At 40.0% G+C, this 18,755-nt stretch overlaps 1 protein-coding gene across 2 annotated transcripts in view; it reads left to right on the top strand.

Annotated features, from left to right (window-relative positions):
* LOC100706642 (PDZ domain-containing RING finger protein 4) overlaps window positions 1-7,619 on the top strand; it is a 112,569-nt gene extending 104,950 nt beyond the window's left edge. For both annotated transcript variants that reach the window (XM_005450997.4, XM_003443908.5), the window contains 4 exons: window positions 537-599; window positions 2,875-2,976; window positions 3,785-3,913; window positions 4,681-7,619. In XM_005450997.4, coding sequence (XP_005451054.1) covers window positions 537-599; window positions 2,875-2,976; window positions 3,785-3,913; window positions 4,681-6,153 — 1,767 coding nt within the window. In that variant the 3' untranslated portion in view covers window positions 6,154-7,619. The remainder of the gene's footprint in view (window positions 1-536; window positions 600-2,874; window positions 2,977-3,784; window positions 3,914-4,680) is intronic.
* The last annotated feature ends 11,136 nt before the right edge of the window (window positions 7,620-18,755 follow it).

Here is an 18,755-nt window from a genome sequence, read left to right as displayed (position 1 = left end):
CTTCAATTTCCTCTTTTTCCTCCAGCCCTTCACTAATTCCTGCCTAGGGACTTCTGTCCCAGTCTAATGAGCGGCCCTCTGTGTAGGAGTGAACTATCATGAAGATGGAGTACTTGAATACCTCCTTGTCTGCCGAGATCTTATCTGATAGAAGAAAGTGAAACGAATGACCCCAGATGCCGATTGATTGGTCAATGAAAGAGTGCTCTGCCCTCTTGTTGACTAGTATTAGTTACATGAGGAGCAGGTGCACGATGTACTGGAGTTGAGTTACGGGCTGGAGATGCTATATGCAGAGACTTGTTTTTTATCAAGTTGTCAAAAAAATAATAACTGAGGCAGGTACAATCGATGTCTTGGATGATAAAGGTGATGATTTAGCTTCTTCCTCAGGCTTTCAGGAAACAATAAAAGGAACAGATCAAATGGTCAGGAATGGTCTGGAAAGCTATCACACAATACTTCCAGCCACATCTAGATCCTCTTGAATGAAGATTGAAAGTGTGTATAATTTTGTGCCTTCTCCACCTTCACAGATAAGTCCAAACAGCATCGCTGCCAGAGATGGACGAATCCGGGAGGGGGATCGCATTTTACAGGTGCAGTAAAGCACTCGCTGGTCACCTCCACACTGGCTTTTATTAGGTTCAAAATAAAATTCTTCTCTTATTTTGTCACACTCAACCAATGTCTCCCAGCAAGAGAGCCCATTCATTTTTAATGGCAGCACATTAAAGGGGGAACTTGCACCCGCTGTGACTGTTAAAGAGGGAGAAATGTCCCCCTGGCTGTTTTAGTTACCGACTCAGCACCAGCAGGGTTTTTTTTAAGAGTTCTGGTTGGGAGTGACACCGTGCTGCAGCTCTCTGCCTCCTGTGGGATAGCTGAGAGGCAGTAACTGCTATTAGCCCCTAGCTAGATATCCAGGCTTGAGATTTGGTATGGCCACTGACAAGGACGGACGTTTGTTAGAGCTCTGGATTGGATCGTGATGTTTCTATGGGATAGGTAGGCGATTACTGTGTTTTCCCCATAAGAGCTTCATAACAGGTTGTTAAGCCAGTGTTAATGGATTTATAGTTGCCAGTTGGGCGAGCAAAGCAAACTGAAAACATCTGAGATACCACCTCCAGAATTTTGGACTTGTATGTTTTACCAATAATCTGTGTCTGTATAGAAGCAATTTTGGAGCTGTCTTCCCTTTATTGTGATGGAACAGATGGAACCCAGGGCTCTGCATTAGCTTTATGGATTAGCTGCTCATCCCAGAGAGTTAAACCGGCACCCTTGTATAGAGACAATTTCTTTTTTTTTCGTTTGTCTGTCTTGCACACCAGACAAAAAAACATGCTTCCACTTTAATAAATATACATATTTTCCTTCCAAGGAGCCATACTTTTTTAAAGTGGTCTTGAGCAATAGTTCTCTACACTTTCTCAAGATCTTTCAAAGTTTTTCTTTGGACATTGACTGCTTTTTCACTCATTTTCACTCCTGACATCACTTGGCATATTATGGCAACATAAAACAGTCACCTAACTGTTATATCCACACATAGCAGACAACTTATCAAAGAACCTCTTTTAAATTGGATTTTCATCTTTTTGTTCTAATTTCTTTGTTGAATGTATAACTAAATGCACAGTACACAGTAACATTTTTGCAGCAACATGGTCATTCTTACCCGTTAGCCGAAAACTTAGCATATCTCAGCATGGTGGAGTGTCCTTAAATACATTTAAAAATATGGGACAAAAGAAGAAGTGGGAGAGCTAAAAATAATGATCTACAGCAGATAAACAGTTTTTGAAAGTTATGTTCTTTAGAGAAAAGGACAAAATTAATTAAAGACCCGACAAAGGAGCTAACTACTGTTCGCTAAAGCCTCATCAGAAATGGTCTCAGTGGAAGGGTGGCTGTCAAGAAGCCATTGTTAAAGATGGAAAACAGGGAGAAAAGACTGAGGTTTTACCCAATTACAGAACAAGTAAACTGAAAATCAGTAGCAACTGGTCTTTTGGAGTGATGCCAGTGATTCCAAACACGCTGCCAATGCAGTAAAACTATGTCTGGACAGAAAAAACACACTGTTGTACTAGTCGTGAATTTGCCTCTTCAGATCCCCCAACTCAGCATTATTGAGACACTGTGGTATCACCTTAACAAAGAATAAAACAAAAGGCAGTCAACATCCAAAGAAGAGCTTTACAACTCCTTCAAGATGCCTGGAGAGATATTGCCGAAGACTTTTTAAAGAAATTATAAGAAAGCTTGTCTAAGAGAGTAAAAGTTGTACAGACTCTGTTTTTGCCTTTTATATATATTTGACCATCTTGGGATGGAAAGGGAGACGGAAATAGTCTGCCTGGCCTATAATAGCTATGTGAAGTGGATCCATGAGTGCTACTGGTCTAATTGTCTCAACAGTACATGTTGTGTGGCTGATTTGAACAAGGGGAAGGGGTGTGCGTAGGTTTGTGAGGCAGACGAGTACGCTGGCACTATTATCCACTAGTGACAGGGCCATTACTCTGCCTGCAAAAAGATGGACGCCACCTGTCAGTGGCCAGTTAATTGTACGGCTAGATGTATGTATGCTGCTGGGTACTTTGGTGGACACAACACCTCCGTCAGCCCACAGCCGGTGTCTCATTCATAATCGCTGCTGGGTCCAGATTTATTACAGAGAGGGTTGACAATTTGCCCAGGAAAAGGGCACTACTGTCCAATGTGTTTCAGTGTGGCATTTTGTTTTTCTTAAGGGCATTTGCATTAGAGCGATGAAAGTTAACCTGTGTGTTTGTGTCCCGTGTTGAAATTTTTGCTTGTTTGTGTTTCACCTAATATTGTCTTAATCGTGTTTGTCGTCTTCAGATTAATGGCCAGGATGTACAGGACAGGGAGGAAGCCATGGCTGCGCTCTCCAGTGACGAGTGTAGGAACATCATACTGCTGGTTGCCAGACCTGAGATGCAGGTATGAAATAACCAGACATTCACCTCACACTGACTTATCATGCACTGATTACCATGCTTTCAAAAAGAGTGTTGAGGTCAAATAGTAAAGACTAATTACCTCGACTTGTCTTTGGAAAAGAAAAGAAACTAAGTGTGAAGTGAAAAAAGTGAAAATGTAAAAGAGAAGTGACAAAGACAAACCAGTTTACATAACCTGTATGGTTTACAATTTAGGCTTTTACTGTACTGTACTGTGTATTTGCTCAAAGAAGACCTTAGCAGTCTGGTGTAGCCACCAATTCCCTCCCACCACATGTAACCACTCCTACTGCAAGCCACGACTGAGACACCTCATCATGTTTTATTTTTATGTAGCGCCACTGTAATTGACTTCCAACGGTAAGCCATAAAAGCTAATGGCATGCTAATGTGGAGTGAGTTCAGGCCCAGGGCCGATGACAAACTAAGTGGAAGGACTCTGCCGCAGTGCAGAGGAGCGGGAAGCAATAGTAGGCTCTTTAATTAAATGCATTTTAGTAGTAAATCTGAAGTCATCAGATATGGATACCATTTGGTTTGCATCAGATGTGCAAACAGATGATGGATGATGTGGATGATACGACCTAACAGGTTAAAAGTGGTGGCCATCAACTTATGTGGTTCTGATTCTACGATTAGAGTCCATGTTTAAAAGATGAGGAGTGTATATCTGTAAAACATGTATCGTGATGCTTGTTATTCCCCAAAAAGGATAACAGAAATGTCACTAAGCCACTAGCCTAAACCCTTTCCTTTACCATATGCTTTCCTTCTTCCTTCACCTATAGCTGGAAGAAGCCTGGCTGGATGATGAGCATAGCGAGTTCCTGGAGCAGCTGAAGATGGAAATGTTGGAGGAGCAGCAAAGAGAGGAAATGGAATTAGCTGCCTTACAAGAGGAACAGGAGAATGAACAGGTCAGACAGCATCAAGACATATTGACCGTGCCAGTAATGAGCAAGTGAATGAAAAAGCTTATCTCCATGTAAGAAATTCTGAAGCTCTTTGTTTGCACTGTTCAGTATAACGAAGCCTCTAAAACTCAGCGAGGAGAAAAAAAGGACAGGTCATTGCGACAGATCATTATACACAGCCAATATTATCTTTGATGCCATTTCTATCACTAGACAAACTGTTCATCGACTTTCTTTGCAAAACCGAGTCAAAACAAGCTTCGCCCTGTGAAATGTGAACATAAAATTCTGATTATGAATATTTATGGAGGGGGACCGTTGAACCATTTAAATTCCAAACATTAGTAACCGTGATTTAAAATTCTGTTTTGCTGAGAGGATAGCATACCTCAAAAATCCATATAAATGGGACTTCAAAGACATGGCAGAGAGGAGACAATCCCTGAAGTAACAGAGCTGGTTAACAGAGTTATGCACAACAACATATGTATTCCTTCAGGAGAATGCAGAAGAGGGTTGCACTTCTTGAACTCTTAAAAAGTTCTTGTGACTTTTTGTCGTTGGTTTTTTTCCCCCTCGCTCTATGATTAAATCAGAGAATAAATTCAGAATAAGCATATTTCTGTATTACCAAACAGAAAGTCTGTACATTTAGCTTTAATTACCATGCTTTCAAAAAGAGCATAGCTGTTGCACACTCATGCTTAAGTTGTACACAGCTGCATATCCCATAGTTGTCATTCACGGTGATTCTCTTCAACTTATTTCAGAGAACAGAGGATGATAAGCCCACTTGTTCCACACTCCCTCATCATAAGGACAATGTACTGAGCATAAAGGACAGGATGGGGAACTCGCAGCATAATGTCATGGCACATATCCAGAAACGTCTGTCCCAGTGCCTGAAAGACAGTCGGGACACGCACTCTACCACCAGCTCCATGCGGCTAGAGGAGAAAGCGGACGAGGATGATGATGAAACAGAAGGTGATCGCTTCCAGCAACTCTTGGAACTGAAGTGTCAAATACGCAACAGCGGCGAGTACGACCTGTTCTACAGCCGCCGGAGCACTATTGAGTGCAGCATGGGGGAGCAGGCGGGGGTACAGCATGAGCTGCGTATGCTTAATGAGGAACTGCGCAGCATCGAGCTTGAATGTCAGAACATCATGCAGGCTCATAAACTTCGTAAGGGTCAGCAGTCTCCCTCAGTGGGCCATTCTACGCCCTCCACCAAAATCCAAAACTTTCACCGCGGTGAGCCCTCAAAGGGTAAGCTGGCCGACATTAACGAGAGGCTAGAGAAATCGGACAAGGACAGCTCCAGTGCCTACAACACAGCAGAGAGTTCACGCAGCACCCCTCTGGCAATGGACCGCTCCCCGGAGCACTCACTCCAGAGGATGGTTAGTCTTACAAACCAGAGGAACCTCTGCAGCGGCCTCGCTGCTGGTCATTCTCTTAGCCTGAGCCCCATCCCAGCATGCCGCGCTCCAGTCCTGGGTAAGAGCAGCAGCCCTGACCACAGCAATCCTTCTGAGTCGGACCAAACACCTCAGGCTGAGGAAGAGAGCAGAGGGAAACTAAACCAATGCGCTTCCCGAATTCCATACTTCTCACCTTCTCACAGTTCCCAGCAGAGGCAGACCAACATCCCAGCTCACGCCCGCCACTACCAGAGCTACATGCAGCTGATACAACAGCGCTCAGCTGTAGAGTACGCTCAGAGCCAGCTCAGTCTACTTAGCGTCTGTAAAGAGCCTCAGAGGCCCATTACAGAGCCCAAGATGGAGTGGAAGGTCAAGATCCGTAGTGACGGTACCCGCTACATCACCAAGAGGCCTGTGAGAGACAAGATCCTGAAGGAGCGAGCCCTGAAGATTAAAGAGGAACGCAGCGGGGGAATGACGACAGATGACGACGCAATGAGTGAAATGAAGATGGGGAGGTACTGGAGTAAAGAGGAAAGAAAGCAGCACCTCGTCAGAGCGAAAGAACAGCGGAAGAGGCGAGAGTTCATGCAGCGCAGTCGGCTGGAGAGCTTGAGGGAGAACCCTCAGAGCAGCAGCGAGGGTCGAAAGGAAGTCAGCATCATAGAGCTCAGCCACAAGAAGATGATGAAGAAACGCAACAAGAAGATCTTGGACAACTGGATGACAATCCAGGAGCTGATGACTCATGGTACCAAGGCCCCAGAGGGAGCTAAGGTACACAATGCCTTCCTTTCAGTCACTACTGTATAAAAAAAAAACACACACACACATTCTACCCCATGTGGTACGACATACTTGCCTCGTTAAATGTGGCATTTTTACATGGACAATAGGAATATTTTTCACACTTTGTAACCCAAAAAAAGCATTTTGTAAAGAATTTATCAGCGGCATCATGACATTTTGATGTTTTTCCAAGATTGTTTTTTTCACATCACTCTGTGGGAAAAAGCATTTTTTCTATGATACAATGACGATACAATTATTTTGTTACTTTACGCGAAACATGTTTATCTTTTCAATTCTATTTTCATATTTAAGTTGTAACCACTTAACTCAAGACCGTTCTAAGAGACTTTTTTTTCTTTTATGTAATATGCACACTTACCAATGGAGGATCAGCTGGTCATTTGCTTTTTACTTTTTTAAATAAATACAAACTAACGTATACGTATGCAGTCTTTGTCTCCTATTCAGAGCAAGGGAGACGTGGACATAGTTACTCCTCATTGTACTGAATTTTAAAGACAATTCCCATGGAAACGAGGAGGTGGGAAGGGGTAAAGATTTGGCGCTGCACGTTGAATTGAATTGTTTTTAGCAATTTGTAAAACCATCTTTAAAAAAGTTGGATACCTCATTTTACAGCAAAGCTCGTGTTCTTTCTGTAACCTCAACAACAAAGCTACAAATTGGGAACAAAGCAAAGCTGCTGCACTAACAGTTTAGTGGACAGTTTTGGACACAGAATCAAATGTCTTAAAACTTTTAAATACTTTTGATTTATTAGTAAAGATTACATTTAAAAAAATGTCCTGACATGCTTTGTTTGTCTGGTTTGGCAGCTTTGGATAAAATTTTTGTATTCAGTTTTATTTTGTGTTTTTTTTTTTCTACATATATGACAACAGATGAACCTTCCCATAGCTTTTACATATCAGTACTTTTTACTCTCCCACATACACCTTAACTCAGCATAGCCTTAACAACCAGACATGAATCAACAGCGATCAAGTTGCCAGTTGTGTGGCGACTTGATTTCAAACACAAAACTGTCTGTGTATCTTTGCAACAGAGATATTTTGTTCAGACTTATTCATACATTGTATGATTTGAGTTTTTGACAATTGGAAACATTCATATATATTGTATAATAGTTCTGATTCATATTTGCAGTTACATCAAAGTGGTGTTAGGATGATTGCCACTGAGCAGGACTCAGAACACAGCATTTTAGAACTGGTGAGATAAACGGGTTGCCATTTATCAAAAGTCTTATAGTCCAGTTTCATGTATAGTAAACGCCATCCAAATAAATACTTTTTAAGTGAAGTATTGTAAATTTGAAATTTTTGAAAACCAAGTCCTGTAACGTTTTAAGTCGATGTCTGATGGTCTGAAGTAAAGCGTAGGTGGAACATTTGTAGCCAGGTAAAATGTGTTATAATGGTGATCTTTGCAAAAGAAATGATAATAAATTATTGGGTTTTTATATAACTTTGCACTGGACTGTGTTTTTTTTTGTCATTAAGAAAATTTGAATTTAGTTGGTGCCAAAAACTTAACACACTACCAATCTTAACATAATACTAATGAATTATCCAATTTGTGTGTGATAATTGTGCATAAAAGTGTATAAAGAAGAGAGGTGGATGTTGTGGGAAATGGTGTAAGCAGGAAAAGTAAACGGTGACAAAAACTACAGCAAGCCCCGCCCCCCCAGGGCACGGACCAGCCTTGTGAAGTGAAACAGAATTACTTGTTCACTCAGCACACATTCACCTTCTATATCTCCTGAAAAGTGACTCACTGAATATGGTAAGTTATTAAACAGAAGGAGATTTCAATTAAAATCTGCTTCCACTTGAATGGCTTTGTGTTCATTAAAATGTGCCGACCACTTAATCATCGCTATGGCCTTGTCATACGCACAGGGAGAGCTACTGGGATACTCTAGTGTCTACGTTATCTCAAGCTGTCATGTGCTATAGATGAAATTGAAGTGTCATGAATACCATATTGCCCGAAAACTGTTCTGTACTTTGTTTTCATTTAACTGAGAACTTGTTCCATTTTAAGAAACTGGTAAAAATATGAAAAGCCTTGTTGATTCTTTTTTTAAAAACGTAAATGATTCCATGAGTGAAATACAATTAATTTACACAGAGAGAAGTTCAGAAGGAGTGTCGTTGTGGATCTTGAGAAAGCATGTGAGGATCTGTGGAGAGGAACTGTGGTACTACATGAGGAAGCCAGGAGTTGGAGAGAAGTATGTGAAGGTGGTGCTGGACATGTATGAGGACAGCGACAGTTGGGAGCTGGGTAGTAGAACTGACAGATCAGTTCTAAGTCGGGGTGGATTTACATCAGGGTCTCACCCCCTTCTAGTTTGGGCTTATTGATGGACATGATGACAGATTATGTCAGGCGGGAGTATCTGTGGACTATGATGCTTGCAGATGACATTGTGACCTGTAGTGAGAGGAGGGAGCAGGTGGAAGACAGGTGGAGGTATGCCCTGGAGAAAGGAAGAATGAAAGTCAGGAGAAGCAAGACAGAACACATGTGAGTGAATGAGAGGGAGACAGGTGTAACAGTGATGGTAGGCAAGTTTATATGCATGGCCAATGCAATGACAGAGAGTGCAGGCAGCGTGGAGTTGGTGGAGACACCTGTCAGCGGTGATTTGTGACAGAAAGGGAAGGTGACAAGATGTACTTAACACATTGCTTCAGGCAGACCAACTTTGGTGACCTCTAAAGGGAGCAGGTGAAAGAGGAAGAAGTAGACACTGTCCCAGAATTATGGGAACACCTAAATCACACAACATATTTTTGCAAGCTATTATATAGAGCTTTCTTACTGAACTCATGCAGAGGTTTCATGTCTGAGGCAGCTGGATTGGTCAACTTTCCCAGTGCAGTCCATGTTAGCATCCATCCCAAAATAATGATGGGGATTGTCTGGTGAATTCAAGGCTGCATGAGCAACATATGAAAAAGGGGGTAAACTTCTGACTTGACCCTCCCATTTTCCAGAGTGCAAACGACTTAGGAAAGCAGTCGCTTAATGGAATTTACAGAACATACTGTTTTATAATGCCAAGGTGTATCCCATTGGGTGATTTTAGCTTGTACTCTATGGTCAGTGCAGTTTAATTTTTAATATATCGAGTGGCACTTAAAAGCACTCCATTTATACACCTAGCATACATTAAATTTAACTTGGTGTTGAAAATCAGACTCACTTCATTTTTCCTCTGCTCTATTCTCGCTTGTTAATTCCCCCAGCCTGTATAGACCAAGACCATTAAAATGCCAACGGAAAGCCAGAGAAGAAGCTGCGTAGCTTGTACCAACCAGTGCCAGAACTAGCCAAGTGCTTGCTAGCTAATTAAGTTCATCCCTGAGCCCCTGAAAGACCCAGTCAGGTGTAATTAAAACTGAGCCTGTGACAGCCATGGCATTTGTCAGCGCCAACCAGCAGTTCAAATACCCATACTGACTGAAATGTCAAGCAGATAGCAGTGGCTCATCTCCTCCTCGACACCCCCTCCCCCACTCACCCACACCCACACACACACAAAATTATTGCCTCTGTTATAAATGTTTGCCGATAACCTTTAGGATTCCCTGAACAGCAAAAACTACAAATTCTCCCTCATTATTCAGCCAGGAAGGCCCATATTTATTGATGTACAGATCCACTTGACACATGATGGTGCCTTGTACTTTACAGTGCTCCCTCTCCCTGATAATCTCAGAGGCAAGAAACAACTGCTAATTGGCTCACATCACGCATCTCTACATGTCTCTTTGGAAATTGATGGCAACTTTGATCTTTAGTATCATGACTGTTATGGTGTAGGAAGTTGCCCCTGTCACATCAGATGCAGCCGCATGCTTATGGATGCTGTGGACAGACTGCTAAAGTGCTGAGCCAGCTGTTATAATGCTTAAATGCTTTAATCAAGGCAATAGTGCATCAGCTGCTAGTTGCTTTATAGGGGGCAAAATCACTTTGTGTATCAGGATATTCTTAAAAACAACTCCAGGAATGCTGTCCATCTTTTTTTTTATGTCATAACATAAGATGAAGCATGCTGAACCAGCTGACTGCTCTATGAAACACAGTGGTGCTTTGTGCTAATGTTCATCACGGTCACAGGTTTATGCATGTTAACATATGAAGGCCGCTGGTTTGCACCTATGTTCAACTGCTAGCATCTCCCATCTCTGACATGACTGCTTTTGTACATGATTCCTTAAAATCTAAACAAAAACTTGACTAAACTAATATTTAGAACACCAGTTTATTCAGATCCACATGTGGCAGCTACAGGGTGGTTTTTACAGGCTGAACAGCAGCAGGAATCAAGATCTGCACATTTATTATCTGTAAGAGTAACACATGGCACGATCACAGGGAACCAAATTCTCTCCAAACCCTAAGAACAAAAGTTTTTAAGCTTTTTTGGGTTTTTTTGTTTTGTTTTGTTTTGTTTTGCCAAAGTACGTATTAGAGTAGTTGCAGTAAAGGAAAGACGGAATTAAAGTTAACAACCAAAAAACAATCTTCAGTAAAGTCATACTAAGTCAAAGTCAAATTTATTTATACAGCACATTTAAAACAACAACTGTTGACCAAAAAGCTGTACATTTAAAATAATCAAAAGAGACAAAAACATAGGAAGACATGATAAAAATGTAAGAAAAAGAAGCATAAAATGAGAAGATTTGAGTAAGCAATAAGACAAATAAAAGCAGTACAAACCCTTTCTGAGCGAAAAGCCAAAAGTGGGTTTTCAGATGGGTTTTGAAAGTGTCTAATGTTGGGGAGGTCCTGATGTGAAGGGGCAGTTTGTTCCACAATTTAGGAGCAGTCACAGCAAAGGCCTGCTCTCCTCTGTACTTTAATCTGGACCTCGGGCCAGCGAGGAGCATTCGATCCTCAGACCTCAGTGATCTTGCAGGAGTGTACCAATTTAAAGATCAGGCATGAGGGTGCTAACCTGTGCAAGTCATGCCACTGCTAAACAGGCCAATAAAAATGTTATAGTTTTATTAATAGAATTATTTGAAAAATCAAATTATCTATTGTGTTACTGTGTCAGTCTTTGCTTCATCACAGCTTTGCGTATTCAAACTCTCTGCTGGATATGTTCACGTGTCATTACTGGCAGAGATCTTTTATTGCTTCTTAGAAACATTTGGACTCTCTCTCCCTGTGTTCCTACACCCCCAGTTTTATGTGTCATTTGTTGTCTCATTTTCACCCCAGCCAAAAGCATTTGGAGACCTATTAAGCAAAAACCTGTGAATATTTCAGAGCATAATTAGAGCTCTAATTACAATTCATTATTCATAAAATGGGTGAACCAAACTGCAGTACATACTGTCGAAGTCTCAGATATGTACTATTTGGAAGTGCAATTAGAACGTGTATAATACTCCCTAAAACATATTGTAATACTGTTAACTGTGGAAAGATATGTGTTACTATGTTATTCATAGACACACATTGCAGATTTCAAGAGCTATTTAATGCCCCCGTTGGTGGAAACGTAACCTCACTGCAACAATCCGCTACCAACACGGCTGAAATCATACATGTAAACAAAAATGGAGCAATGGTTCAAACTCATTTTAATTCACCTGCTCACCTATTTCAGTATTCAGTCAGTCATGCTGCACTTGGATCAAAGAAGTACGACACAAATTCACATTTGCTGCTAACTCAGGCCCACATACACAGTTCCCATCACAAGTCATATACTAACATTCAGTGAAAGCTCAATTTGGGATCTACCAATAGTTTTTTCTTTTTCATTTTTTTTTTTAGTCTTCACCTCCATTACCATTACCTGGTAGGTCACTTGTCCTGTCTTTTTTTCTCCTGCCTCCAAGGTGGAAAAGATTGACATGTGTGGTCAACCATGCAAACTCTATGCTGTACACAAATGTAACACAATTGTAACCTTTGTACATTCATTGTCTCTGTGAATCCCATTAACATTCCTGTAAAGTTCCTCTTCCCCTTATTCATGAGCCCCGGGTCAGAGTCCGTATCCAATAGAAATTACTATTATAATTCTCAGTCTGTGATTGCCTCACTCGGGTTTAGAATTAATAAATAATGTCGGCAGTCAGTGCACTGGATGTGTTTCCAATTTATTACACAATGTAAACACTTATCCCCCCACCGCCTTTCATGTTATTTAGGTGTCAGCATCACAAGAAAGTAGAGGGTCTTTTTTATTAGTTATAGTGAGCTCATCAATTACCATTTCATATTCATATGTAAGACACTATGCAGTCATGTCATGAAGGAATTTCGTAATTTCACTTGTCTTCACATTTATTTAATTGGCTCCTGGTGTGCCTCCTAATGAAATTGCATGTAGAGTGAGACTATAACTCATATTTCTGTATTTCTGCCACTGTAGGGTTTTTTTTCTCCTGAGTGCATTCTGAGTAGAGGGACACCTGCTCTGTGAGTAATGAGAATCTTGCCAGGAGGCCTTGTGGGTCAGAGCTCAGCTCTTCACTGCTTCCAGGCTTTCCCACAGGCGAGTGAAGCTGGGAATGATCCACAAGTCATTACTCACTGACTTGATCTCTGCACACGCACAAAGTATGAGCACTGCTTATTTTAACACAGTCAGCTTAGTTATAGCTGTACCAACTAACTAATCATACACATTTATGGCTCCCAAAATGACAGATGCAAACAAAGAACAGTTCATTTTACAGTGAAATTTTCACAGAATAGTATGATCTGATCTTCCGTTGAAATATTTAGTGATTTAGAATAAATTGTTTAATTATTTCACAGAGAATGATTATTAATAGTTCTTCCCGATTTGTTATTTTGATTAGAAATAAGCTCCATCTTCAGAAAATGCCATTATTGCCCAACATTACCTGCTGCCTTTCCAAATCTGCTAATGATAGCTTTTTGTTTTCTGATGTAGAAGCAGTAATAGCCTCATCTCATCTGATGCTTTGTTTGGAGACGGCCTGGGAAAATTCCACACACCGAAGCTGAAAGTGCCTTTTCCCAATTAACCACTTAAATCAGCTCTGCAGCTGAAAACCTCCTCTCTGTTTTAGTCATTAATTTGCGCACCTCTCTCCTCTATTATGATGTGCATTAACAGTTCATTCATCATTTTAACTCCTTTGAAGTATAATTTGTAGCGACACAAGAAAAGGCAGATTTCATCTCCTAAATATCGGCCTGCGTTGCCTTTGAAGTAAGCTGATCAAGGTGAGACGCTGTCCGGAGGACGCTGGTGGCTGGTGAGGATTTAGTGAATGCCCACAAAAAACAAACCAAAAAACCCCCCAAAAAACTGAGATGTAGCTGACTGCACAGCAGAGCCTTTTTCACAGTGACTGACCTTGAAGCTTGACTGGACCATTATATTTTATTACTGTAGGTTTCAGATGTCTGTGCAAGCTTGATGATTCATTGCTACTGATTTCATAGTGCTTTGCAGACCATTTGACAGTGCTGAGTTTTAAAAAAGAAGACAACAAAGGTGGAGTCATAGCCAAAGAGCATAATGGCCTTTGTTGTAAAGTTAAATTTAACTTGAGCAAGTCAGCTAAGCAACATCATCACCTTGCAATGACACAAATGGGTCAGAGTCTTATAAAATAGAAAAAACTACATCCTTCCTTCTTTGTCCTGACTTAAATTTCTTTCTGTTAATAGGAAAAAGTTACAGCTATTATGTGCCATATCCCTTGGTACATTTAAGAGAAGGTCAGGTTTAAAGCAAATCTGAGAAGACACATACATCAGAGGGTGCTGCTGGAATAGTGCTTTTAGTTTCGATATCAGCCTCTGCAGCTTCACTAATAGTGCAGAATCATAAAGTAGACCAGCGGAATCCTCACTGGGAGGAATATACACTGCAATACGTATTCGTGTTCTCAATAGCAGATGGGCTATACATCACTGTCACCCTGATCCTGCTTTTTTGAATTCCTATTTGCATGGCGCACGGTGAGAATGTGCTCCGTGAGTGCCACCGATAACTGCAGTATGCAAAGACAACAATGGCTGCATGAGCCAGATGTGAATCTGCTAGCAAAAGAAGTTACGCATTATGCAATTTGTCTTTACCACAACCGAAAATCTGTTGCAGTCCAGGCAGAAATCACATATTGAAGCTTCATTTACATTTACACTTCAGTTTAAAGGTAAACTGTGTAAACTCTCGCCACTAGATGTCAGTGTATTGCAGACTCTAGTCATCTGAGTTCTGTTTTGTTACCCCTACCAATTCAAGTACACTGGAGGACAAGCAAATGGCTCCCATTCAGCTGTTTTAAGTGTAGTCTAGCAGTCTTTTCCTTAGCTGTCAAAATGCTGGGTGTCCATGTTTATTTACTCAATAAGAGCCCATAAAACCTGTGTAAGGAGTCAAATACCGGTTGTCAATGAAGCTCACTTGGGTCCCATGCCAGAGATACTGAGGTGATTTTTGAGAATCTCCTGAACTTTTCTGTCAGTAAGCGCTGCTGTTTTTGCCGCTGTTAGCTGTTGCTGTTGTAAGTGAAACTTTCTTTAAGCTGGATCTAGGATGAGGGACCTATGGAATCTTCGAAATAATAATATGTGATCCTTCAAATCTTGAGTCTGAAGATGCTGAGACACAAAATTTGCCTTGATAACATTTGGGGTACTACATATGTGGCGATGTCCACCTCAGCCACTGTATTCAAGATGACAGGCAACATGGTGGCTTCCACAAACCAGCACCAGCTTCTATGTATTTTTAATGGATTCATTCTAAGTTTATGAGAGTGCATCAGTTTGTTGAAAGATGTAATTAAACACTAATCAGTGTATATTTATAGCATAAAATTATTTTTTTTCTATTAAATAAATTCAAAAAACGACTGACTGTACCTTTAATGAAATAACAGCAAGTAATGTTAGCTTTGCCTTTAGATATATTAATTAAATATAGGCTACATATACTGTAGCTAATGTTAGGAGGTGAATTCCATCATTGGAGTGCCCGGTGCTTTTATCTACGTTCCACACAATCATACTAAAAACAACAAAAGCATATAAAATGTTTTTTGCACATCATGTGCTTTAGCCTGGTAGCTGGTATGAGTAACAGGGATATGATACCTTTGAAAGGTGAAGCAGCTACACTGAATTATGCAATACTGTGGGTTTGAATATTGTTGGACAACTTCTGAGTTAATGTTTCTAATCAAGTCAACATATATTTGTATTCTAGTCATCTGAAGATATTTTAATGCACAGACAGTGAAGGAGAAAAGCATGCATTTGAGTTTAGGCATTATACTGTTCGAGTACACTGCTGAAGGGTGTTTAAGTTTAATGTGCTTTTGCGATATGTAAATTTCACTTTTAATCACTGTATTCTCTTGCATCAGTTCTGTTACTTCTTGAATAATCCTCTAACATACCCTTGAGCTTAAAACTCCTCAGGTGTGCCTTCTGCTCTTTAGGGAACCTGAGGGGATGTAAGTGCATCGAGAACAAAGGGATCTCATAAAGAATGTAAAGTTATGAGCATCAACCACTCTGGTGCATTGTAATCAATTAAAATTGCTTCTGGCTGAGAGTATTAGTTGCATTTTAAGGAGATTGGTGTACACAGATATTACAGCGTAGGGCGTTTTCATTATCTTAAGTGCACATTGTTTTGTTTAGACCAGCAGAAAAAGCAGGAAATGAGTATTATGGGCAAGTCTGAGCATCTGAATAGATAAGTCAGACCTTGGTCCTGCATCTTTGTGAAGTAAATTAGGCTATTAGTTACAGACCAAACTACCAACAAAGATAACTGCCTGTGGTCCTTGTATTATGTATATGCCTAATATTGAGGTACTGTGTACATTTCATTACCACCCTGTTCAGTTTGATATTGAATTCATTCCTCCTGTTGCACAGTGACTTTGCCCTTGATTTCCATCCCTACCAATATGAACATAACTGATGTATTTGTCTTTTAAGATGCAATTTTTAAAAACCACAAAAACTGTATTAGACAGCAGAGTCAGCACATGACAATATTTACTGTCCGTGTCCTTGTAAATACAGTCGCAAGAGTGTGCTGTGTCACTCTCCCTTGCTGGCTGCAGATACATTGGCAGGAGAGTGATATGATCTTGCTACAACAGACAGGAATAATGTTATAATGAGCAATCTAAAAACAGCAGGAGTGTTGAATGTGGTCTAGAGGTCCACAAGAGGATCAGAAAATTAGGCACGTTTTTGCTATCGCCTCACAGGAAGAAGATTCTGAGTCTCAACCTCCTTTAGTTTGGAGTTTGCATGTTCTCCATGTGCCTTCATGGATTTCCCTCTAACAGTGCAAAGACATTCTTAATATTTTAATTAGTGACTCTAAACCGGTCATAGGTGTGGATGTGATAGTGTGTAGTTGTTTGTTTCTCTGTATTACCCTTGTAATGGACTGCCAACCTGTCCAGGACGTACACCACCTCTTGCCTTCTGATAGCATTACTTTTGATGGGTAGATTAATTAAAATTTGATGTGACATTTAAACTCAATTATTAATATCCTTATTAAGTATTGAAAACTATACTGATAGTAAATAAACCTGAAAGTACACAATAAAAAAAAGAAAATGTAGCTGTTTTTGATAAATGTGTTACCATTTGTTCAAGATTTTTCCTGCTGTGCTATTATGAAAAAAACCACAACCCTTCTTTTGTGAACTATATGAATATATGAAATATAATCTCTATGGTTTTCTGATGATATTTTAAGGTTAACTACCATCCAGTACTCTACCCTGAAGTCTGAGCACCTTCAGGAGTATGAAACGTTTTTTTGCCAAGCACTGTTCAACGCTGACGTAACAAAGACAAAAAGACAAATGGGAGTGTAGGGCGCAGACTGGCTTTGTTCTCTGTTCGACATCCCATTTAATAAAACCAGAATACTATATTGTACTAATACATATGAATATTAGCCATTTTCAATATCCTCTTTCATTCTATCACATAGTCCTCTGTCCTTTACAAATGCACATGCTCACCTCATAAAAAGGACTTGTAAGCATATTGTAAATTAGATTCCATTCAATAGTGGGAGCTCAGTAGGTTGGCTAATATTTCTTTTGATGATCACAAACACGAAAGGATCTGATAGTCATTAATGTGGGGCCATAGTGTGCGACTAAGGCATTACAATAATTTTACTAGTGATCCAAAAAGCTTTGATTTTCCAGAATATGAATATCCTGATTTTTCACTCTGTTATGTTCTTTTTGCACATGAAAATGTTTCAATAAAGGCTTTGGTCAGATAAAACTGGAAAATAGGAGACATAAAGCAAAACCATATGTACAATCAATCAAAAGATAATCAAAAGAATGTAAGTGCATATATAACATACCATTCATTCAAAGCTAGTGGACCTTTTTCACACGTCATATGCGCCATAATAGGAGTTTAATGGGCCATAATGGTAAAAGCATAAAAATCCATCAAAAACATATAAGCAGTATAACAGTTTTGGGTGCAAACGCACTTCTCTCATAATAGACCATTTTAAGTTTTCATGAATTCATTGTAAAGTAGATCAGAGTTTTGTTTTGTTTTTTCCCTGCATTGTGTTACATAGATTTGTGCACACGAAAACTTTTGTTCTTGGAGATGCCTAAAATGCTTCCTTTGAATTCCAAGCTTCGTGACTTCCAAGACTTATATGTCACTGTACAACACATCTGCAGAATAACTATGGTAGAGACAGAGTAATAATAGCACTCAGGCTAAATCCTGCAATTGTGTGTATATTCTCCATTTTCAAAATATGATAAATGCTTCTTATACATGCCTGCATGGCCTGCAAGGCGGTTATTTTTATTGACATCAGCCTGACATCCAGCTAACTAGAGTTACCTACCCAGCAGCTAAGGACAGACCAAAAAAATGTAAAATCAGCACTCTCATCTGTCAGTCGTCATGTTTTAAGCCCCAAAGGGGTTTCTGAGCTTCCTGCTCAAAAATGAAATGCCCCAAATTAATTGATTATTTCTCTGCAATTACAAACTCTGTGCTTACAATCTTGGTATCAAAATGAAGCTAACACTTGTGAAATTTTATCAGAGGTGTAAATATTGAAGCAGATATTACTGTGTCAAAGTTACTAAGACTAGAACACAGAAAAAGTAGATTTTATCCTCGCCTAATTTTTTTTTTTTTTTAAGCATATAACCCTTTTAAAAATATGTCTCAGTTCACATTTCATTCCAGAAATTCAGTAACCAACATATAAACATCATCTGTGCAAAGATTTATGTTTCTAAAGTGAAACAGTGAAAAACTTACAGCACTGTCAATACATAAATACATGTACATGACGTTGTACAAAAATGTCCAATTTTGGCCTCTGGCCCTTTAAACTCTGAGGGGCTGTAACTTTGGTTTCTTTTGGTCAATTTGCATGATTGACATCTCTTTTTAATCGTTTGAGCCAATGGAATCACAGTAATGATGCCACTATCACGTCACTTCAACCAATCAGACGTTGCAAGGCCAAAACCCACGTGGGCCCAAATTTACTGCATGTGATGGCTGTCCAGTCACGTGTCTGTAGGTGGGTCTAA

Source organism: Oreochromis niloticus, linkage group LG7, assembly GCF_001858045.2.
Source record: "Oreochromis niloticus isolate F11D_XX linkage group LG7, O_niloticus_UMD_NMBU, whole genome shotgun sequence".
Taxonomy (NCBI): domain Eukaryota; kingdom Metazoa; phylum Chordata; class Actinopteri; order Cichliformes; family Cichlidae; genus Oreochromis; species Oreochromis niloticus.
Note: the sequence above shows the minus strand (reverse complement) of the source record. Positions and strands in the feature narration are given on the sequence as shown.